Genomic DNA, 24,950 nt, shown 5'->3' with positions numbered 1-24,950 from the left:
ACTTGCATTCCCTTGGAACCCATTCTGCAACTCTAGAAATCAACCGGTTATCAGCCCCACGCATTACATGGCCTGCCCTACTCCATTTTAAAGTGAAGCTTAGTTTTTCCTCTTCCTCAGACTTTGCCATCGCCGCAATGCTGCTAGTAGTGATGCTGCTGCCGCCGCCAACGCTGCCTTTGTTGCTGTTGCTGCTTTGCACGCCGCGTTGGGAGGTAATTCGGGGCGTGCATATACGTGACAGGAGCGCGACAGAAAGGAAAGGCGACGCGAGAAACTCGTTTGGACCTTTTCATCGCGTCGCATGCGCACAGTGCCCTCTGGAACAGCCTAGGCGTTGCCACAATACCATCTCGACAACTGTAATTATTCGTGAACACCAGCCAAATCGTTGCAGAAACTGCAGCACTTGCCTTTCTACTAACGTACAAAGAGGGGAGGTATGTAGAATGGTAGAGATGAGGTAGGGAGAGGAGGCAGAGAATGGGTGGAACTGACGCAGTCACGAAACAAATGAATGACACTCTTGCCACTCTTCCCTCGCAGTTCCCATACATGGTGGGAGAGTGAAAAGAAACCTGAGAAGGCGAGGAAACGCAACTACTAGACACGACAGCGGTTGCGAACAAAATGGCTAAATTTAAGTTTAACGTTGGGTACGGCACGTTTAAAATAGACACCACGAAAATTTGTCAAGCGGAAAACTGACGTACGGCGTGCAGATGCAAAGCCTCACCGCGGCGTCTAGGCGACGCTGCAGAAATACAAGAACTCGCCTAGCAATTTCTTCCATTTGCATTTTGATAGCACTCTGGGAAGGTCACGCATAGTCAGGACTCCAGAAGAGCAGCGTGAACACGATGAACGGCGACGGGAAAAGCAACGTCAATATGCACAACGACTACGTCACATTGGTCTATTAGATCAGGTGATATCACAGCTTCTCTAGCCAACCGCCTTCACAGCGTGAATTGGAGCACAATATTATTCCCGACAAGCCATATTAACTAACACAGCCCAGCAAGTTGCAGTGATTTGTCAGTTTCGCTTATGCCCAGATACTAAATCAGTGGTACAGGCCCACCGAAGAGCTGGTGAATTCTGGGAATAACGATATATTGTAAGCAATGCTACAACTCCCTTAGGTCCTGCGGTGTAATCTTTGAACGAATAACCAGAACTTTGAATCTTGTTGTTGTTGTTGTTGTTGTTGTTGTTGTTGTTGTTGTTGTTGTTGTTGTTGTTGTTGTTGTTGTTGTTGTTGTTGTTGTTGTTGTTGTTGTTGTTGTTGTTGTTGTCGTCGTCATCGTGGCGCAAGGGCCGGCTATGGCTAAAGAGCACAAGGACAATTAAAAAGTGAACGTCTCATGAATAACGAAGTGTTCTATTAGATATTACGTGCGACAAAAAGAACTTTAGCAGAGCAAGTTGCGCCTTTAACGCCCTCTAAGCGATCACGGAAACACTGAATCACATAGTCCGGCACACGCATTTCTGCTTATGACGCGCGAGAACACTGGGAATTATTGGTGAACGTTGCACCGTAGACGTAATCGATGGCCTTGCGTGCCGCCCGGACCAGGGTGAAGTTGCCGTACTTATTCGTCGCGGAACACTCGTTCGAAGTATCGTCGAACTCGGCGTCGAACAGGGCTAGTCCGTAAGGCACGGAGGCGACCATTTTCCGCGCCTTGCACATCTGGACAAGGGTGACGCGACAGGAACTGCGTCACCAGCTGATAGAAACGTCGCTAACGAGCGTATAAGCGCTAAACGCAAGCGTTACTGATCGGGCTGTGTGTGAGCTACTTGAAGGAAATTTCTCAATTCTTATGTTTTTCTTTACAGGCGTTGTAAGTGCAGTTAACTTCGGTTATGACGAACTCGTTTAAGACGTGATATGCTCTACCGGGAGTTTCAAGTGACATAACCAAACTACAGACAGAGTGCACGGCACACTTTATACGAATGAGACCAACTCCATGTTCAGCATTGTTCAAATGCTATCTTTTAGTGAGTTAGTTACGTTCGAATGTACAAAAGTATTTAAAATGACCAAGCAGAACTACTTTAAACTGGGTATACTTTTTTTTTCATTTTGTGGACTCTCTAAATGGGACGACAGAAAGCTGAGCTAGTTGGTAAGGATTCATTATGCAAAAAAAGAGGTGAGGCGTGCAGACAGGACGCAAGAGTAGAGAAGTGGACAACACGAACACCGGCGTTCGTGTTGTCCACTTCTCTACTCTTGCGTCCTGTCTGCACGCCTCACCTCTTTTTTGCATAATGAATCTCGAAATGGGCCTGTTACAATCAGACGAATGACGCTTTTTTTTTCTTACGTGAAAGCGTTCGACCTCGTGAATTATCTGAATGATGCAGCTTTATCGGGTGCGCCGAAGAAAAGAATAAGATAAAGAAATTGATCGCGTTTGTTCACCTTTGCAAATATCGTATCCTCGCTGTCGAACGTCACCGCAGAGCGAGGACTGAGCCGGAAGGAATGCATGGTCTCGTGCGACTCGTCCCGCGCGATGTGCGCCGCGTATTCGGCGTCGCTGCAGACCTGCATGGCACCAGTGAGTAGTGGGAAAGCGGTCGCAACGCGTCGCACCGCAAATTTCGACACGATATAGCACAGGAGGATCTGTGTGCTTCGATACAAAATATACAAATCGTACAAAATTTGTTTTTCTTTTTTTGACGTGAAGCGTCTTTAAAAAACAGTCAGAGGGGGCTTGCTCGCTAAAGCAACTTAAAACGAAAACCTGTTATACTGTTATCACTTATCTACCTTGCAGCCGCACGTATTATCAAGCGGCTTACTTCGGCGTGGTTGTGTAGAGGAAAGACGTCATTACTCCATCATACATGTGCCAGAGCTAAATGCACGTGCACGGGCTAAATTTAGCTTCTCGCTCGGTCTTCAGGGGCCACATAGCTCCGCAGTACGTTTTTACATGCAAGTGGTAGCGCTGAGAGAGAAAGCTAACTCACTCATAATATGAGTATAGCCCTTCAAACTCAAACCAGCGCTCATCGGGCTTTACACGGTCTACAATTGTGCGTTGTTGTTTCCGAAACTTCACGCTTGCCCGGTCAGCTAGGCGCCCCCGCGCTCGACACAGTGGGAAAATGGCGCGATGAGACTCGGGCATTTACAAATACAAAAGGGCAATACATAGGACATAGGACACCCGCGTTTGCCTTCGACAAAGGCAAACACGGGAGCCTCCTACGAATGCGGTGGGCTCGAGCGGGGGAAGGCATTTCTGGCCACCACCAGTATGGGGGTCATTTCTTTGCCCTAGTACCTAAACACCCACTGCAAAAGAAAAATTTGGAAAGAAAGAGCGAGCACGTTTGCAAAATTAGACGGTAAGACGCCCAATATAGCATTGACGTAAGTAAGGCACGTAAGCTTTTTAATGCGTGAATGAACGTAATTGGCGTGTTTGCTTGCGTCACTTCCGTACCCGAGTGCCCAAACACTACTTGCAGCACGCACAAGACGTTTCACGTACCACACTGCGACTGCGTCCCTGATAAAGCTTTCGCGTATTTCTGTCTCAAACGCGTGGAGAGAGTATGTTTGTGCGCATGCGCGTAATCGCTGCGAATCGCGGCATTTATAACGCCACATTTTTCTTGACGCCGATCTATCTGCACAATATAAAGGCCGCTTGAAGACAGAAGGATGAAGTTCAAGCAAACACTGGCAAACGCATTTTTGTAAGTGGGCAAAAAAAAAAAAAGGAGCGTATACCGAGGCGAAGCTGTCGATCTCCCGCGCGTAGTCGGACTCGTCGTACGCCTTGCAACGGGAGCCGGGCTCGAAGCCCTTGGCGTTGTCAGCCGGGCCCACCGGGACGTACCGCCGAGCCGCCGCCGACATGGAGACGAAGAAGAGCGACTCGGACGACATCGGCTTCAGCTTCTTCTCCAAGTAGTTCAGGGCGTCCACCTGTTCGGGACACGAGCACGAAGACCGCGATGAGGGGTACCATGCAGAGGCAAAATCACGCCTCTCCTCGAGATCACAAAGACCCTCGATGCGAAAACCCACTCGAGCACCCATCGCATTGCCTCTTAAAAAGCCGGGTTGCCGAAAGAGAAGAATAAAGGCATCAAGGAAGTTCCATTTGTCTTTGTTGCAACCACGAAGTATGTTGTTAGCAACAGCCACCCGTGGTAGTAACGAACAAAACTATGAAGATCCAACGCACCAATTAGACTCTATGTGAAGCGGAGCTTTCCGGAAGCGGTTAATTAAATGTTTTGCAGACCCGCCGTGGTTGCTCAGTGGCTATGATGTTAGGCTGCTGAGCACGAGGTCGCGGGATCGAATCCCGGCCACGGCGACCGCACTTCGATGGGGCGAAATGCGAAAACACCCGTGTACTTAGATATAGGTGCACGTTAAAGAACCGCAGGTGGTCGAAATTTCCGGAGTCCTCCACTACGGCGTGCCTCATAATCAGAAAGTGCGTTTGGCACGTAAAGCCCCATAATTTAATTTTTAAATGTTATGCAGCTGATCACCTTCTGCATGGCCTTTTGCAGCCTCACGGTTGCCAGGCGTTAGGGCAATGCGCGGATACCTCCGCCACGCGACAAACGACCGGGCATCACACTGTGAGCGAGATCGGCCCAGCTTACCGAACCGCCGAGTAAAGTGGGCCCATCTTGAATATAGCGCAATGGTAAATTACATCATCTCCGTGAACAGTTCACTTCAGTCGGCCAGAAACTGACCGGATCGATGCGCCAAACGTTGGGGAAACAAGGCACCATAAAGCATTGCATTTAAATATAAATTTGGTGCTTGTATATTTGTACAAGCACTATTGTATATACACCGCCTTGTAATATGCAACACCTTGTATATTATAGTGAGTATATATAAGTACCTTTTGTTGTTTAACTGCGTTTAGCTCAATCTAGAGGGTTCGCGTGTTAGGCGTTGCCAGGTTCAGTTTCCAGTGGCGGCCTATCCGGATCCAGAGATTCTCAGCACCACCCGCCGCGTCGCAGGTCTGGCCGATGACGTCGCAGGTCCGACGGCCGGCCGATACAGTCCCCTGACTTTGCGTCCGCTATTTCTCAAAACTCCCTAACCATCACCTTTTCCGAATGCGCTCACCATGCTGGGCTGATAGTCGGCCAACGTGCGGCCCCACACGCTGGATCCGGTGACGGTGCACGAAGGGTCACCGTCGTCCCTGCCGGACAGGTGGGTGCGCAGCACGACCAAGTCGATCTTCTGCCGGCTGCTCACGGCGGCGACAAACATGTGGAGTTGGATACGTGAGAAGCGTTAGAGAACGGTCGTGGTAATACACGCTGAGCCGCCTTAACGAGACTGTTGACCACTGTGTAAAACAGCCCAAAAGTGTTCGCGGCGACTCTGTCATACGTAGTCAACTCGGTCATAGGTAATAATGTGAGGCCTTAAGGTTTAGCTGCGAGTTTCTTTCCCAGCATTAGCACTGCCCGTTTGAACGCATTTGTTACCGCTAGAAGTGTGCTCATTTTCGGTCCTTTTACGATTCAAGATATTATTTCTTTAATTCACGTATCTCCCTGCGTTGTATCGCTAACCGCCAAGGAAAAGAACTTCAACCACGCGACGTCGGCAAGAGTGGGCACCGCTAGGCGCACAGTGACAAAGTAGCGCCGTTTCCTGGCAGGTTAAGTTCGTCGCACGTTATCTGCACACATCCACGTCAACACACATTGGACCTTACGCCCACTCTAGTGCTCACGTATCAAGAATAAATGGATGTAATCAATGCTTGTTCAAAGCACGATGTTCAAAGTTGAACGTTTTGTGACGATCCACAGAGTAAGCGAGCGACTAGCGATAATACGTCTCAGCTGCACGCTATTACAAAGTACGTTACAAAGCCTTAATTGTGCGCGGCAAGAACAAATCTGCCGCAACTGGTCATACCCTCGAGTAATTTGGCAGAAAATAAACAATCAGATACACACCGCACAGAGGTACGTTACTGAATCAGAAACATAACAAGCCGCTGTTTCAAAATGACTGTAAAACATAAAATAAAGAGCGAGCGATAACCCTGATTTCATTCAGATGTTAAAAGTCTCAACAGTTCGGAATAAATTTCTAGCCCCGCTTCTAGTACTTACCCTATATCAAACCATCCTATATCCTATATCCGTCAAACCTATACCCTATATCCGCCAAAACAGAGGTTTTGACGGATATCAAAACAAATGGACACTCCACCACTTAATCAAACATGGCGGCGACCATGGGATTGCCGTGAAAGGGGTCTATAGAACAAATAGATCTATAACGCAACATCTTGCACCGCTTCGGGCGCTCGTGCAGTCCGCAGCCGGTTGCTCGACCACTCGACAAGTGTGATACACATCGTACGGTATGCTGATATTACTAACCAAGATTATTTTATTCACAGGCAGTAACCTCGTCCAACAAAGGATATAGTATACCTCAATGCATCTGCATAAAGCAGTCTGTACGTTCGTTATAAAGTAAAGCCAACAACTTATTCAGCAGCGGATTGGCATCCACGCTGCTATGATCGTCATATATTGATGCTGAACCACAGCTTAGAATTACAATGATGATGATGCAGTCAGGTCACGTTCGAGGAACAAATTTTCAGAAATACAGAACCCGTCTCCGATGCTGATCGTAAGCTCAAACACGCGAGCACACATCGAGCTGTGTGATCCGTCCCCCTCAAAGCCGGCGTAAACTCTGGCCATGCCAACGTGAACCACTTGAGAACGTCTGACAGAACCGTTTCCCACGTAGAAGAGGCCACGTCATAGTAAATAGGCCGTGCTAGCGCGAAAGCAACCACGACATACTACCGTTGAGCGTACACCTGGCGTACAACACGGAGCGCTCGCCCAAGAAACCACGGTGGTGCCCATGAAGAAAATGTGTGTAGTTAGAACACCGTTCGAGGAGTTCAAGCCTAATTTTGTCAGTGCTTCGCTCTTCGGGTGAAACATCCATTAGTGTTTTTTTTATGCGATTCCTTGGTGAACATTCGCCATTTTTACAGTATCTATCTAGCCGCCTACGTCTTGGTGCTCTCATGATCGTTTCTTTAACTTGGTATATAGTACAGTTAGCACAGTATGGGAAGAGTAAATTATCGGTCATAACGTGAATATCATGACATGTGTGTCTTAAGGTTATGCAACAGCCGTTTACGTCTTGGTGCTCTCATAGTCGTTTCGTTAACTTGGTAGGTACCGAAATTGGCACAGTATGAAAAGAGTGTATGACGAACATAAATGATAGGTCATTACATGAATGTCCTGATATGCGTGTCGTGTAGCTAGGTCACGAAACAGCCGCCTACATCTTGGTGCTCTCATGGTCGTTTCGTTGACTTGGTAGGCTCCCCACACACTGCTTCGCATAACATCGATTCCCACAGGGCGTGAGATCAGCCGGTTTTTTTTTTTTATCCTATAGTATTCTTTCGGCTACAAGCCCACAATTTAGAACAGCATGTATTCCAGTAAGTACGGCATTTTCTTTTATCGCCATCTTCCACGCTCACATGCACGGAGGAATCAACGTACGTACCTCGGAGACCATCCCGACCGGAGGTGTTTCTCGATGCTGGCGTACACTTGGCGCTGGTTGCTCGACAGAAAGGTCACCCCGAGGGCCAACGAGGGTTTCGGCAGCGCAGTCTTCGGGATGACCCTGTCTTGGAGCTTTCGGCACAGCTGCGAAGATGGGCACGGGAAAACTTCAAAAAGGACATGGACGTTACACACAATGCTCATTTGATACAATTCTCTTTGTAGCGTTCTCCGGAATGGTTAATCGCGTTTGAGCAGTCCCAGTACGAAGGTATTAGACTGTCACGTATAGTAATGTGAAAAGCATTCAACTGGCCTAGTCAGTCAAGTTTTCTTTCCGGCTATCTAACTATACGCGTACAACCAATAGTAAGGGTCAATTCTGAAGGTAGTGCCGTTCAAAATTGTGAACCGCTGCCATGAGTGTCTGCCACTGGTTATGTGGCACTCTTCGGTGAACCACTTTGACGCCATTTTGGGTCACTACGTACGTGCCACTGGGTATGCTCGGGCTTTGTGGCGGCGTCGTTAGATGGCGCTGCGTGACCAGAGGAAAGCGCGAGAGAGGAGCCTAGCTGCAGTTTATGCCTCATACATGACGCGTTTCTGTTCGCTTGCTTGAATAGTCGTCGTAGATGAGTTCTGAGCGATTTTTTACGCTACTCGTACTACCACTTGACACATGCGCATTTTGCGACTTACCAACGTGTTATGTCTTTTTTTCGAAAAAAAAAAAAGACTCTTGCGAGTCAGTTTAGTGGTGCAGAGGAGCTACGCAACTTACTGCATAAATATGCAGCAAGGGGTACGGGTTAATTGGCCTTATTTACGAGCAAGCACATTTTCGAGAGGCAAAGCTTAATGCATATTATCGCTAGTTCAAATCTCTGTAGTTGCACACACCGGCGACCGACTGCGCCGGTGTGTGCAAATAAACCACTTTTACTTTTTACCACTTTTACTTTTTACTTTTTACTGGTGAGCAAAAGAAGCTACTCATGGGGATCGACGTTTACATCGGCGAGCGCGACCTACCCCAACGATTGGTGAAATATTTTTCTCTTTTTTTATTGCGAGCGCTCACACCACCATCGCCGAGCCGAAAAAAAAACATAACCGCCAGAGCGTATTCCTACGTCCCGCTCCTGCGCCGCTGAATGGTGCAGCAGCTTCGCGACGCTGAAGATTCCGCCAATGGGCGCCATCCCGAAATAGGTCGGCTTTCCACCTTAACAACCATTTGCAATCAGCTTGGACGCGCGCAAGAAGCCTGCGACTCGCATGTGTGAGTGCCGCCTATAGTGTGAACGCATTGGCCTGGCACACCAGAAATGAACGGGTGTCGCGTGGCGACTATATGCTTTTGAAATTCCTCCACTTGCTCCACGCCGTGTCAGACTCTAGGCTGAAAACTACACGAAATGCGCCACGGTAGCGTAGTGGTCCATCGCGCTGCGCTGTTGAGCACGAGGTGGCGGGTCCGAATCCAGCCGCGGCGGCCGCATGTCGACGAGGTTGAAGTGCAAAAAAAAAAAGAAAAATACTCGTGTACTTGAATTTAGGTCACGTTAAAAAATCCCAGGTGGTCAAAATTAATCTGGTGCCCCCCCCCCCCCCCCAAGGTGTACCTCATAATCAGATCGCGGTTCTGGCACATAAAACCTCAGAACTTTTTTATTACGAAACCGACGTGAAATGCTCGACATGGTACAGCGGCGTAACGGTACCGCGTTTATCTGAAACTTGAAGTCAAGCAACCGCTCAGTCTATACCGAGCCCTTTCGAGTAAAATAATTTTCTTTAGTGCCCGCGGTACACAACAGATTAATCTACTGGTGATCAGTCTTATCCTGCGCATTTCTTCAAAAAAAAAATGTTGGAAGCTTGTTGCGCCAATTTGAATGTTGACTCGTTACAAGCCTCAGTAGCACCTTGCACGTTGTTGTGCAGGTGAGCTTGTGCGTTGACTCCTTGGCGGCTGTTTCGAATGACCCAAGCAGCTCACGTTGCTGTTCCCCGTCCGATCCTGCGCATAGCCACGTTCTCGGCATTTCTCGACATCCTCGAGGAATCCGCGACAATCTCGTGGCTGCCGCGAGTACGTCGCAATACTTGAAATGCGTTCCCACCGCGAAGGTGATTTTCGAGGCTGTGCACCCGATGGTGACCCACGAATACCGCGACTCTTCCATCAAGGCACCACATATATAGATACTGCCAGTAATGTATACCTGCAGAAACTTGAACAGGCGCTCGACGGACGCCTCCGTAGCGTCGGCGCCAGGTACGAAGTCCAGAACGCCCAAGTGACGAACTCCGTTCTTCCAAAGCGCACGCATGTCCGACGGGGCGTGCGATGACTCCATATCTTTCGTCGCCCCCCTGAGTCCTCTGCAAAGTCGATGACATTGCATGAAAAGCTCGGGTGAAGAAACTCGGGAGAAATTTCTCGGATATCGAAACGTACTAGTTTATTTCGTCGTATCGGGTGTGCTTCATGACTTAAAAAAAAGCTCTTGGCACTGAGCGCCGAAACTTCGCGTACCGACACCACGCCACCTAGCGAGAGCAGAAAGCAGTTTTCGGTAGCACATGCTGCAGTTTCACTTCGGCCGCTCGTCTTGAGGCACGCGAGACCAACTTCTGACCTGACTGGGCACCGGCGTGTTAAATTGCGGGAACGCATGCGCTCCTTGAAGCGCGCAGTCATGGGCAGAGTTTGGCTGGACGCCTCGGCCTATAGCTAACGTTCACACAGGCGCGAGTCTGCTACCGTTATAAATATCACGCCGTTTCAGTGGCCTCTCCTCTCTGGAGGGTGTCGGTATCAATCTATCAATCAATCAATCAATCAATCAATTAATTAATTAATTAATTAATTAATTAGTTACTTAATTATTTTATTTTCTTAAAGATAGTATAGTCGGTTTCCCGTGCGCGATAAGAGCGGTCCGCCTCCAGCCCCTCGAAACTTCCTGTCACGTGTCTGATTAGTCTACTACAAGCCGGAACGAAACGTGTATTTTTAAACGTTTCCATGTGCGGAAGGTCTTTATCTTTGTGAACGTTTTTGGATAAAAGAAAGGCGCATAATGCCTCAAGAGCAGTACCTATCACTTTTCGCATAACTAACAGTAAAGGCGACTTTTAGACTTATAGTTACCTAGAGGAGATTGCTCAGTAATATCTGCTGGCAGGCTGGTTGACACATTACTAGAAGGGGGTTTAAGCGTAAAAAGAGACGAGCAATAAGAAATGACAGGAACGAGAGCACTTCCGCGCTTGTTTGAGACTCTTGGTCATCGTCTTAATTAGCACCTCAACCCCTTTCGCAGGGGAAGAGAGTTGAATTGCCAGCTTCTTTCTACTCACTCATGCTACCCGCCCTTTTTTTGCTGGTAAATTTAGCGGGCACCGTCACTGCGCCAAACCAGAGACCACACATGGCATGACCCTTTCACGCATGCGTTTTTAGACACTAATATAAAAGCTCTTCATTCAATATTCACACTCAAACTGCCATCCGTAGCGCCTCCTAGCCAGCGAGGATAGCTAATAGGGGCTTGTTGGTAAGGCTTATCTTATTTTGTTGTAGCGCAAGCTGAACAAGGACAACAGAAAGGCACATATCTGACACACACACAGCGACGTGTGTGTCCTTTCTGTGGTCCTTGTCCGAGACAGCGTCGGTTCCGCGGTTTCGCCGCTACGATGAAAAGGACGGCGTCCGCCTCACCTGTAGCTGATCGCCACCCCGTTCTGGGTGCGCCCGTAGCGGCGCGTGCCAGCCAGGAAACGGCGCAGCGCGGCGCTGGGCCGCCGCAGTCGGGCTACGTCGGACTCGCTCGGGCGACCCCGGTAGAGGGCGTCGAAGAAGGCGTAGTCGCACAGGCCGTCCTCCGGGAAGGCCGTGTCCACGCTCGTCCAGTTGCCGTAGGCGCATATAAGCGCGGGCGAAATGCGCGCCGCTGTCGGCACTGCGTGTTTAACATTATGTGGTTTTACGTGCCAAAACCACTTTCTGATTATGAGGCACGCCGTAGAGGGGGACTCCGGAAATTTCGACCACCTGGGGTTCTTTAATGTGCACCTAAACCTAAGTACACGGGTGTTTTCGCATTTCGCCCCCATCGAAATGCGGCCGCCGCGGCCGGGATTCGATCCCGCGCCCTCGTGCTTATAGCAGCCCAACACCATAGCCACTGAGCAACCACGGCGGGTGCACTGCGTGTTTGAAGCAAGCGTCGTCGCGAGGTGGACGTGCCGTAGATCGAAAAGCTATACGTCACCCGCCGTCGTTACTGACGTCAGAGAGATTCCTACAAAAAAATTACTAGAGGGAGCTCTCGCGCTTGTGTGTAGGCGAGCTGTAAGCATGGTGGCTCGGCCAGCATGGGAATGATGGTTACTCTGCATATATTTGCCTAAATTGCCGTCTTCCGGCTTTAACCCTTTCTTTACCGCGCCCATTGGGCATCGATAGCCCGCTTACGATGACTTAAAACGCCGGTTTCGAGACTTTTAAAAATTAAATTATGGGGTTTTACGTGCCAAAACCACTTTCTGATTATGAGGCACGCCGTAGTGGGGGACTCCGGAAATTTCGACCACCCGGGGTTCTCTATCGTGCACCTAAATCTAAGCACACGGGTGTTTTCGCATTTCGCCCCCATCAAAATGCGGCCGCCGTGGCCGGGATTCGATCCCGCGCCCTCGTGCTTATAGCAGCCCAACACCATAGCCACTAAGCAACCACGGCGGGTAGGCACTGCGTGTTTGAAGCAAGCGTCGTCGGGAGGTGGACGCGCCGTCGATCGAAAAGCTATACGTCACCCGCCGTCGTTCCTGACGTCAGAGAGATTCCTACAAAAAAAACATTACTAGAGGGAGCTCTCGCGCTTGTGTGTAGGCGAGCTGTAAGCACGGTAGCTCGGCCAGCATGGGAATGATGGGTACTCTGCATATATTTGCCTAAACTGCGTTCTTCTGGCTTTAACTCTTTCTTTACCGCGCCCATTGGGCATCGTTAGCCCGCTTACGATGACTTGAAACGCCGGTTTCGAGACTTTCCGCGTCGCTCTCGGACACACGGCGCTATCGAACGCGAAGGAGAACTATTTATTTCCTAAACAGTTCGCTTTTTTACCCCCAGGCGATGGTTTTTGAACGCGTTCCGAAGTTTTCGCGATCGTTAAAGTAGAAAGCAAAAATCGCCGCTCGCTGTCGATGGTTTGAAACAACGCTTCCGAGACCTTCCGCGCCGCCCACGGACGCCCTGCGCCATAGGACGTGAAAGAGGAGAACTATATTTTTTTTTGTTTTCTAATCGCTCGCTTTCTCCCCACAAGGCGTTATTTTTAAACGCACTCCGAAGTGTGGCGATCGCCAAAGTATAAAGCAAGAAATGGTCGCCTCCTGGAGCGGCTGGCGCGCTTCGAAAGATCGCAGATCTCGCGATTCCGCTGCATTTGCGGCTTATTTTATCGATGGATAGAGCAGCTGTGACTCTGACGAAGCTGCGTTTTCGTAGGACTTTGAAAGCGGCGACGACGCAAGCCAGCCCGGAACGCCGGCGGCCGCAGCCTGGCACACCACACTGTAGTGCTTGCACTGAAATTTTTGCGGTGGAATACCTGTTCAATGAAAAATATTGATATTTTCGGAGGTAGTACCCGCCGTGGTTGCTCAGTGGCTATGGTGTTAGGCTGCTGAGCACGAGGTCGCGGGATCGAATCCTGGCCACGGCGGCCGCATTTCGATGGGGGCGAAATGCGAAAACACCCGTGTACTTAGATTTAGGTGCACGTTAAAGAACCCCAGGTGGTCAAAATTTCCGGAGTCCCCCACTACGGCGTGCCTCATAATCAGAAAGTGGTTTTGGCACGTAAAACCCCATACATTATTATTATTTTTTCGGAGGTAGTGCCTATTAGAGGGTAATGTATTTTTTATATCTCACAACTTTTTTTCACATTTCCTTTTTAGCACATACAACCATGTCTTTACAAACTCTGTTCAATTTTATCCCACAATCTTGATTCTGGCAATTTATATCTGTCTTACGACGTAATCTCGTTAATAAAAGCTTTTATGCGTGAAAAGTACATTCATTCTGCTTTTCGTTTGTGTATATCATAAAATGTTGAGCGCAGTAGCTGCTTCAGAAAAAAAAAATCTGGCGTCACCTACAAAAAAACACCGATTTTCCCCATGGTAGGGAAAGAGTTAAGGGACTTTGCGACATGGCAAACTGATCATTTTCTAGAAAATATTGCTTCATAAATCCCACAAATCTCAATGATTATTCACGTGCGCAGAGCACGCTGTGGCACTGCTGTGCTTGCTTTGCTAAGCGACAAAAATTCAGGTGCTGGGCCGTGGAGATCGCGTGCTCGGTTGTGACATGCAGTGTAAACATTACAATCGACCGTAGCCTGAAGAGGGCGCTTGGAGCTGGCGTCTCAACAGCCTGCTGGCCACGCACGTAGAAGGAGCACGCAAACACGCACCAGCAAAAATGGCTCCGAAGCCTGCACTAAACGTCTAGAACACCCAGGCCCGAAAGAAGCGTCGCGCGGAACAGCGTCTTCACTAGGCAGCGAGAAGTGGTGCAGACCGCGAATGCATGCATACAATGTACACATACAATTAAAATAATTGAATTGCCTACAGCCCGATAATGCAATTAAAGTTTGACACTTCTGCCACGATGCGACGTGCCATGTGAGGCAATGGGAATGCTCAACCCTCTAAGACATTATTAACAACGACACACAACAACGCCTCAAGCAAACACGTCTCCCCGAGTGTCCTCTGGACTACACCGACAAACAGGAGTTGTGAACGCAAGGTAGCGTGTAACATCAACTCACCACTCTCGTATTGGACTAAACGCCGAAGAAATTACACGCCAACATAACCTCTAATCATCGACAATCAAAGGAGACAGAATACAAAGCTTCGCTTACATCGACTCCCACAGTGCATGGGATCCGTCGGTTCTTTTACAGTAAAGTTAGCAAAAAAAAAAAACAGAAGTATTTTGTACCATACAACGTAATATAGGCACATGTCATTGATTTGTTCTGGTGTAATGGACATGCCCTACGCGTCAAGCTCATCTATGCAGGTTTCTTGTACTGAGCAGTGACAGTCACATGGATAGTGCCTGTGTAGAGCTCGTGCCTTCGGCAGTGCTGCAAGTTACCGGTGAGATAAAGTACAACTGGGTCACGAAACTATCAAAGGTACTCAGTGTAACCAACCATCCGCGCGCGATCCATGCAGGCGCCGCAAGCGGGACAGCATGACAACGGCGCGTCAAGCTTCCAATAACCGATTCGCAATAAAAAGTGACAGGCCTTTGCGATCATGGGCCGCTATCGCGCGACGAAACATGGAGCGCATACAATCACGCTGTGTGTACCTTCGCAATAAAAAGTGACAGGCCTTTGCGATCATGGGCCGCTATCGCGCGACGAAGCATGGAGCGCATACAATCACGCTGTGTGTACCTTTGCACGGAGCCGATAAGTAAGCACTCAAATGCAGACCTCTTTCGTTTCAACCACAGCAGCTGCACAGGGGTCTTCTGCAACATTTCCAACACTGCTCATCTAAATTACGATCGTTTTTGTGTGGTAAGAAGCAGTTAGACTATATTTCGCTAGAAGCCCGCCGTATTATTCCAAACTCTCGAATACAGCAAATAAAACTAGGGTTAATATTTTTTTTTATTATCGGGCCACGGGCGCTGCTAACAGTCATTCGAAGAAGTGGCGATAATAAATTACGAAAAAAAATCACAAGCGATTCCACTCTGTAAAGATGGATGACCACCAGCGGAACTGTTTAGCGGACGACAGAGACGCGGCACAGATTTGTGACTTCCTCCGCTTTCCTCCTCCGCTTCCCTCCTCGCGCTCTCTTCGCCACCGCCGTCTTTCATCCTTCGCGGTGCCCTTTCGGTCGGTTACGCCGAGGGACGCCGAAGCCCGCCGACGCTGAACGCAGGTGTGGGCGCCTAAGAGCTGCGCGGTAAAACATTTGTACAACTCGTTTTCTTTTTTTCATACAGAGCTCAAAATGAAGACCGCGAATAACCTAGCTGTGCATCTTTTGTACGTTTAACCTGTTGCAATGAAATACTTGCATTGCATATACCACCGCTTTCTTACGATAAATAAGTTGTACGTCGTGAGCCGTGAGAAAAATTCACTTAACCCAGCCTTTCCATTTTTTGCGCCTTTCGCATAACGTCTCGAATTGTCTTTTTTTTTGCAATAAGGCTCGTTGTTGCAGTAGTGTTCTAGGGGCTGGTTTTACAGTGAAGCTGTATAGAGCTACCCTGCGGCAGTGGTCGATGTCCGTCCGTCTATGCGTCGCGTCGACACGAAAAATATATATATATATTCTCCAGTTTCTCGCGAATGCTCTGTAGCTCTCAATCTAATATAGATATCCTGAAAAAAAAAACATACTGATATTGGACGCTAAAACGACTACCATTACGCCGGGATCCATTTATATACTTGTCGTAATTAGTTAGTTCACAGTGAAGTTGCAAACGTTACAGAATTACCGTGTGCTGTCAATACATGGCCGTCTACGGAGGGAGTATGGTAACAGAAAACTGCTATAAGTCTTGTTTTATCGAAACTATCCCGAAACCAATTAGATGACAATGAGCCGCGAAAACGATTATAACAGTGCGCTAAGTTTCATCTACTTTTCACAATTACGTAGTTCACAGTGAAGTTGTGATGTTGTGGAATTCCCGTCTGCCATGCGGCGCTACCTGCACACGTCACTACTTCATAAAAGAATAAGAATAAATCATTCCACAGTCAAAGGGTGTATTCTTTATCTGTGTCTTTCAATGATAATAATAATTATAGTAATACCTATGTTTACATAGATGCGTCGATTGAGGTAAAACACACTACAACTTTGCTTCTCGTCCTTCTTCACAGAGTGGAATGGCTGATGAATTTTTCTTGCCATTTAATGTTCATAAACAACCTATAGGTGCGACGTTACATCATCCATGCCAAAACGTAAGGCACTTATTACAGCACTACCGCTTGCTTGATGAAAGCACTTTTTACAGCAGAGACAGTACTCATTACAATTTCATGGTCAACACAGAAAACTTCAACATCATCAGCGTATAGGCAAGAAGCCTGACGTTGAGTTTACATAAATTAAAACCGCGCGTTCCATTGTTATTTAATTGCACTTAAACACAAAGATTCAATATACACAAAAATATGGCGATAACGTGCGCCCTTGCTGCTGCACAGATACGCACTCTCCTACTGACTTGTTTATCACCTCCCTGCATTTCTCTCATTTGCATCTCTCTCTATCTCTCTCTCTCTCTCTCTCTCTCTCTCTCTTATGAGCCTCTTCGTGGGAGACATCCGGCGTAAGCCATCCGCACACGTTCGCTAATCGCATTGCCTACATTCACATAATCCACAAAAGATAGAAGCAAATCGTACGGCATGCGTTTCGCATGCCTTCTCCAGGGCAACTTGCAGCATGGCGACACTGAACTGCATTGCGTCACAACATTCAAGTATTGATAGTGCTGTGTGTATATTTGTGATAATTTTCCTTCCCTTTATTCCGCACGTTTGTTGCGGTCCGACTACATCGCCCATTACTCCCTGCAACCTGTTGACAAGTAATTTCATTAAGGTTTTATAGTCGACGTTTGTGAAACTAATCGGTCTATACGAAGTAACATTACGTAATTCGATTGGGTCTTGAGTTTTGCGTCTTTGGCATGTGTACAAGGACTAGTACGGGGACATCCAGAAGAGTGGGTTGTATCTTTCCGTTTCTTGTCGCAGCGTTTTTCCTTGCAATATTGGAATGAGGTGTCACGTAAGAATCTGTGTATACAATGACCTCATTACCTGCCGCGGTCGCTTTGTGGCTGTGGTGTTGCGCTGCTAAGCACGAGGTTGCGGTATCGAATCCCGGCCACAGAGGCAGCATTTAATGGGGTCGACATGCGAAAACTCCTGTGTAATTAGAATTAGTAGCACGTTAAAAAACTCCAGGTGGTCCGAATTATTCCGGAGTCCCTCACTACATTGATGCGGTCGACATGCGAAAACGCCTGTGTAATTAGAATTAGCTGCACGTTAAAAAACTCCAGGTGGTCCGAATTATTCCGGAGTCCCACACTACAGCGTGCCTCATAATCAGATCGTGATTTTGGCACGTAAAGCCCCACAATTTATTATTATTTACATTAATGACCTCGTTGATTTGTTGACGATGATCGTATAGCGTGAATTATATTGCGCAGGCCCAGGAAAAGATGCTTGTAAGCGTTTTAAAAGAATGGTCATAGCGCCGGCCAGGAGTTAAACCCTTTTTCTCTTTTTTTTTCTTTAAGCTGCACACAGGAATTTTACCGGTTAAAACATTGTCAGAAGATAAGTACACTTTACGGTGTAAAACCAAAGCCCCATGCGTTATAACTTACTCTGCGACGTGGACCCCGTGACTGCTTTGTGGCCCCGTTTGGTGATGCGCTTGGTTGCATGACCCTTGTTCGTGGGACTCTTCGCCACAGAACCTTTGGCTCGGTGTCCTTTGTTGGAGGGGCCTTTGGTGGAGGGGCCTTTGGTGGAGGGGCCCTTGGTTAAGGAAGCCTTTTTTCCGGCACGCTTGGGTACGCGATCTTTGGCCTCGGAGCCTTTGGCTGCTGAATCCTTCGTTCTGAGCCCCGACTTTGGCTGCAGGCCTATGTTCGGCGAAGCCGTGGCATCCTCTGGCGCAGGTGTATCAGTAGCAGTGGTCCTTGCAGGCGTCGGGAGAGGCACGTTTTCCTCCGTCCGCAGTGTTTCGACTTCCTCGTCTTCATCGAGCCATTCCGCCGACGGGACCACCGTCGGTTCGGCGACGTCACCGGCGTTGCCCTCGCTCGCGCCGCTGCTGGTACCGGCGTTGCTGCTGGCACCGGTGTCGCCACATCGGCCGCTCTCGTCGGTGTCGTCGTCAGCGCAGGATGGCGACGCCGACGATGACGTCGGCCTTTCCGTCGCGGGTACGAATGCCCGCCGTCTGCTCGCTCGCGGCCTCGCCTCGAGGACGTCCTCCGTCTCGCCGGCTAGGGTGGGTCCGTTTACGTCGAAGGCTTTCGCGTAATCTGAGAGAGATTGCCACGCGGTGCACCCGCTCTCGTAAGTCACCCCCACCCCGCCTACTGCGAAGGATTTCACTGCAGCCTTACAAACGGGCACACTAGTGGTGGTATCGCACTCAGTACGAGCCACCAACGCGCTCGGATTGGCGTTGGTGCTTCCAAATTGATCGGGGGGGGGGGGGGGGGGTTTCGCTGTTCCTGCATCGAGCATCACCCCTTCGTGTCAGCTTTCGTTCTCTAGATCTCCCAGGCTTGAGGACGAAATTTTTTTTTCCTCTCGCGAAAATAATGTGAACAGATCGGTGGCCACGTTTTGTTCGAGCTGGAAGAAAATCACGCCGTCACCTCAAAATTTTACGCTTGTTTTATCGTCCCTCGATGCGTCGTCACAGAGGTTTCTGTATTTCCACTCAATGCATACATTTGCCCCTTTCTCTCTTTCTGCGCGCAGTCGCAGTGTATGTTGTACAAACGTCGCTGCGAAATCGTTGCCTCTCATCTGCAGTATTTCGCCGCTTAAGGCGCGTAGAGCAACGTTGGACGTATAGCTAGACGTGGCCATCGTCTGTCCTTGTCGTTTTTGTGAGACCAAGTTTTTACGCGCTAGACTGGAGGGGAGGGCGAAAGCTGGCGTGAAGGAAAGACGTTCGAAACGAGAAAAGTCGAACCCTCACCCTTTACACTCTTAGAAATATTTACACCCTTTGGGGCTTATCTTGTCCCACAACAATAATCGTCATCTGTCTTGCCCGAGTTTCCTTTCTTGAAAGCTCGGCGCTCGCTACTTTCCTTTCGAGAAGCTGCGTCGCACTGATAACGCGCATACCGTTCGTGACTGGGAAGTACCGGGCTCGCAGCGTTAAAGAAAGGAAACGCGGGCAAGACAGATGACGATTATTGTTGTGGGACAAGATACGCCCCAAAGGGTGTAAATATTTCTACACTCTTAAAACTGTTGCACCCTTTGGGGTGTAAATTTGTCCCACAACAATAATCGTCATCTGCCTTGCTTGCGCTTCCTTTCCTGAAAACTCGGCGCTTGCTACCTTCCTGTCGAGAATGCTGCGTCACACTGATAGGGCGCATGCCGTTCGTGACTGGAAAGTACCGTGCTCGCCGCGTTAGAGAAAGGAAACGCGGGCAAGACGGATGACAATTATTGTTGTGGGACAAGATAAGCCCCAAAGGGTGTAAATTTTTCTAAGAGTGTAAGAGTGTAGGCAGGTAAGAAAGCGCCGACCGGCGCCGCTGTCCAACCTGGGAGATCGCTTTGTCACGCGCTCGTGCGTAGTAGCTGGTACTGAACGCGACCAGACGTGCCTTGTTAAAGCACTCAAAACGAGAGTGTAACCATCTGACTTGCAGTTTGAACTATTTCCTAAAGTGCTGTTCGTTCTGGACACGATGTATTCTTGCGTCGTTCCGTATTGTTTTCTCATTGATTTTCGTTAATGCAGCTTTCCATTACTAGCTGAAGTAGCCAAATCTGCTTACACATTGATCGATTTACAAAAAAAAAAAATGCAGTCTGAGAGTAGAAAGGTTTGTAGCGAAATTACCTCTTTAAGTGTATTTCAGACTCGCCGCTTACTATTATGGCAGACAATGGTGAACTTACAGGCTAACACTTTCAGTTATTTTTGCCTTAGTGTGGCAGATCCTATATCTACGTGAGTGACCATATCAGGGCCGGACACACTGTCTAATCTAATCACTCCTTTACTAAATTCTACTGCGTTTATGCCAACTACTCGTCACGAAACAGCTTCATTAATTCATAAGGTGAAAAATCATGCTTCAGCTGGACATGATAGTATACTAGCAGTACCTTTGAATCATGTTATCTTCTTTATTATGCGACATCCTTGTGTTACATCGCAAATTGTATGTTAGAAAGCGGAATTTACCCAGATCAGCTGAAGATAGCACGTGTATGTCCAGTTTATAAAAACAATGACATATCAAATTATAGACCCATTTGTCTATTACCCGTTTCGTCAAAAGATTTTGAAGAAGTCATTATTACTCGTCTCGAATTTTTTTTGCACAAGTACAATGTTATTACTTCCTCACAGTATGTATTCCGTAAAAACAAATCAACTGAGCAGGCACTGCTACTACTAAAACACGAAATTATTAACATCGAGATGAAAAAGCACGCTCTTTACCTTTTCTTCGATTTTCTAAAGGCCATTCGATTGCGTTCATCACAACACCCTGCTACGCAAGCTTAAACAGTCATAGCATACGTGGCATTGCATCTGACTTGCTTAAGAGCTATTTAAGTAACAGATTGCAGTATGTTCAGGTTAATGGTGTACCCTCAGAGAAATTAGCAGTTCAACATGGTGTCTCTCAAGGATATACATTAGGACCCTTATTGTATTTAGTATACGTAATGATGTCGCTAACATATCCGAATTGTCTAATCTGGTCATGTACGCTGACGATACGAATATATGTTTATTTTTCATCCCGTTCCATGTCCCATATGGAGGCTATAGAAAATGCATATTCAAGAAAGCTAACCTAACCTAACCATACCTGGTTATTGCCAAAGAGGATAAGCCTTAATTTTTCGGAGGAAAACTGCGTTAATTTTTCATCTTATGGATACAGTAGAAGGTATCGCTCTCAAAGTTGTCTCCGAGCAAAGTGAATTAAAGCGTGCTTCAAACCAGAAATTTCTTGGTGTTCGGTTCAAATGAGAAGCGTTCTTAAAATTTTCGCCCCACAATGTTAGTGTCTGATCTAAGTAAAACAGTCGTTTGTCTTTATAAAATATCGCATTCGTTGCCCCCGTGGTTGATGATATCCATGTATTACGCACTTCTGTACTCAAGGTTATCGTACTGCTTTCTTTTTTGGAGAACTACGATGTGCAGTAATTACCTTAAACTACTTTCAACTCAGAAACGCGCTTTACATGCTATGGAGGGGTTTCAAAGCAGACCTTCAGGTTAACCTACGTCGCATGTTTCAGAAACATGGCATACTAAAGCAAAACAAGTACATAATTTCTGTCTACTTAAATACATCCATCGTCATCAATAGTACATTTCTTGTCCAGATAATTCCAGCAGCCGATATATGCTTTCCGCACGAAACGTAAAGTTGTTCCAACCATACATACCAATAACGGCAAGCAAACCACGTTCCCACAGTAGTAAATCAACTTTTTTTTTAACTGGACATTACTTTCCACAAAAGCATTTTAAATCTATCATTAAGAAACGCCCATTGGAACAAACGGAATGGCATATTTATTTAGTCGATATAGTCTATATTTACTTTACTACCTTTGAGATGATTTTCGTTTACGCGCATGCTGCCAGCTTTTGTAATACTGTTCTGCCTTTTATGACGGCACAATAAACTTGCGCTCGCTATCTACACACTCATCAATAATTTTTTCTTCGTCATACATACTGTCTCGCACTCATCGGCACTCGCTAACGATCGTACCCTCCAACACTCACTATAGCCACTGTTATGCAGATCGTTGCCCTGGCTGTGGCAGCTCGCCCACTACCTTCCACGTCACGATTGAGTGCACTGCAAACCTCTTTCCTCCCTTGCCAACTCTCCTTTACACCGTACGCAACAAAGAGGTGTGGGACGATGCCCTCCGCGACGGACCTCCCCGGGGTCCTCTGAGCTGTGATACAACGGGCTCGAAAACATCGCCGGAATCATCTTAGGGACCCTGGACTGAGGGTTCCTCCCACACTGCTCTCGCCGTTCAAAAATTAATAACAAAGATGTTTTACTCTCTCTCTATACCAGCTTTCTTTCACACTTACCGGCACCGCACTAGTGCCCATACTCTCAGCCACTCGCACATTATCAGCACTTACTCGCCAGCAGTTACCTCAAGCACCCTGCTGCTTCTGTCCCGAGTGTGCCCGGGCTAATAACTTTGGATTTGTGCCTCTGTCCAAAACAAATTAGTTACCTCTGTCTGCGAGTCAAAGCGAGGCGATGTTGCATGCGCTCATGCGAGGGAGAGTGCAGCAACGCCTGCCTAAGTGCATTTGCGAATGCGTCTCGTGTAAGGCGTTTAGAAATGGCAGGGGCAAAACGAAAGTTGCGCTATTTTCTTGTCGTTTAGGGCATATATTTAACGGGGCATGGGTACGCTCACGCACTCTAAAGATTAAGAGAGTGCCGGTGATTTCTTCTGCAAGGAAGTGACTGCTAGTGCCTCGCTTCAATCCGTTTTCGACAGCTCTTACGCTCGTAAACTTAGCACGTGAACTGTCTTCAGAAAGAAGCGAGGTTTCCACGGCCATAACCAAGTTCGCGAACTATCGAAAAACGCGGGATAAGAGCTGCAAGAGGAACTGCCACGATTCCCTCTGTTCACAGACGGGATTGACGTACGTGGTGTCGTCTATGTGATGCCTACTTAAAGGGTCAACTACGAGGAAAACATTGCAGCCAGGGCTTCAGCGCACCCTATAACGATATCCTGCACCCTAATATCGCTGCCCAGACGCCGTGCCAATTGTATGCCTGGAATAGAATATAAGACTTACTTTTTTTTTCAACTACGCTTCAGTCTTTCGCGAAGCTATACGGTGGAACAGAGGTCTCTCGTTCTTGTTTCATGGAGAAGCAGCACGCAAAGCAACAGAAATGTGTCTGCTAGTACAAACACTGTAGCAGGGTGTGAAATGTAGAATCGGCCACAAAAGTTTGCAAAACGCTGAACCTGCAGAATGGCTGAGTATCCGCCGAAGCCTGGTCACATAACCTCCAATACAAAGTTTCAATCTTTTTGTCGCTTTTGCGACGTACGCAGCGATCTGTACGAATAGAAGCACCATGACTTAACGGGGAATAAATCCAAATTTTTCGCAACAACCATCACCCGCAAGCTTTTCTGGCCGACTGCACGTATAAATAACCGCGAAACTGCTAACACCTTATCAATATATAAAAGTTTCGCGAGCACAAGTGAAAATGTGTCCAACCTGCTGGTTTTATTCCACGTATCCCAGTTAGCCTACTTGTACTTACTGTAACTGTACCGTTACAAAGGCTCAAAACATGAATGCTGTAATCTTATTCTGGATAGATTGCACAATGGTGAAGCTGACAGAGTGGCTACGACATTAAATCAAAGTTCGTGGCTGCCGATCCGCAAGTTTCTTTAAGATTCAAAGAAAAAATCTTCAACGTACTTAATCCCAGAACCACCATTGTGATTCCAGCGACTGCCACCAGGAAGATGCCGACGTTGACAGCACCGCCGATAAGACGCTTACTTCCACCAGGGCCGCCCGGAGCACTTTGGGGGACCCTAAGAATTTGAAATTGTATTTCTTTTTTGCCAACAAATCAATAAACAGGTGCGCCAGTGTTCAATATTTCGTCTCATGGTGAAAGCGAAATTGCTCCATGCCACCCTGATTCCCGAAAAGAGCCGAACTGTCAAACCGAACGCTGTGCGCTCTTCTCATCGCGCGCGCGCCGCGCTCGCAGCCGGAGAGTCGACGTCAATCGCACGAGTGCGCCTACGTATATGGTAGTGCTGTGACGTCACGCAGAGCGACACGTGACTCCCGAGAATTATTAAAGGCAGCATCACTTGTTTGCTTGATCTGTAGAAGGATCGACATTTGGGCGAGTTGGTACTGGTTGAACATCTGGAAGGGGCAGCGTGAAGAGACGATGACTTTTTTTTTTCCTGCGCACTGATAATGACGCCATAGATGGGAGAGCATGTGGCTATGGGTTGTGTACATAAATGTGTGTATGCCTTCGAATAAAGTTAGTTGTGAGTTCAGCGCTGTCCTGTGTGTTCCTGCCTTCTGTCATCGTCTTTCCGCGCTCCCCCTTCAAGATGCTTGATCTGTACCTTGAATAGCCGAATTCAAGTTTAGAGAAATAATGAAACATACAAACCGAATTTCTGCGAGTCTGTTGCGAGTATGCTGATGAAGGTATAAATGTCCGGTGATTTTCAAATAAACTTCCAGTTGGCAGTCAGCGCTTGTCTGTGGTATTTGTTTTCTTGTGTCCTCGTCTTTTTCGCGCTGTTACACCTCAGTTCTAAGTATGAACCAACTAGCCCTCATTAATATCTTACTACTACTGTTTTAAAAAGTATCACAAAAATTTGCGTATCCACCAGGTCTCGAGTTGGTGCTAAAGGTTAACATGGTTGTATACTTACAAGGGA

At 47.7% G+C, this 24,950-nt stretch overlaps 1 protein-coding gene across 1 annotated transcript; it reads right to left on the bottom strand.

The window, feature by feature from the left end:
- Positions 1 to 1,357: 1,357 nt before the first annotated feature.
- LOC139049892 (uncharacterized) lies at positions 1,358 to 24,950 on the bottom strand. Its single transcript, XM_070525762.1, has 10 exons — positions 24,945 to 24,950; positions 23,950 to 24,068; positions 18,101 to 18,766; positions 11,336 to 11,576; positions 9,831 to 9,990; positions 7,598 to 7,743; positions 5,144 to 5,270; positions 3,767 to 3,964; positions 2,441 to 2,566; positions 1,358 to 1,699 (listed from the first exon to the last, which is right to left on the bottom strand). Exons 2-10 carry the CDS (start codon positions 23,966 to 23,968, stop codon positions 1,499 to 1,501), a joined length of 1,884 nt encoding a protein of 627 aa, XP_070381863.1. The 5' UTR covers positions 23,969 to 24,068; positions 24,945 to 24,950; the 3' UTR covers positions 1,358 to 1,498.

Source organism: Dermacentor albipictus, chromosome 9 (assembly GCF_038994185.2).
Source record: "Dermacentor albipictus isolate Rhodes 1998 colony chromosome 9, USDA_Dalb.pri_finalv2, whole genome shotgun sequence".
NCBI classification, from domain to species: domain Eukaryota; kingdom Metazoa; phylum Arthropoda; class Arachnida; order Ixodida; family Ixodidae; genus Dermacentor; species Dermacentor albipictus.
This window is presented reverse-complemented; position numbering and strand designations above follow the sequence as displayed.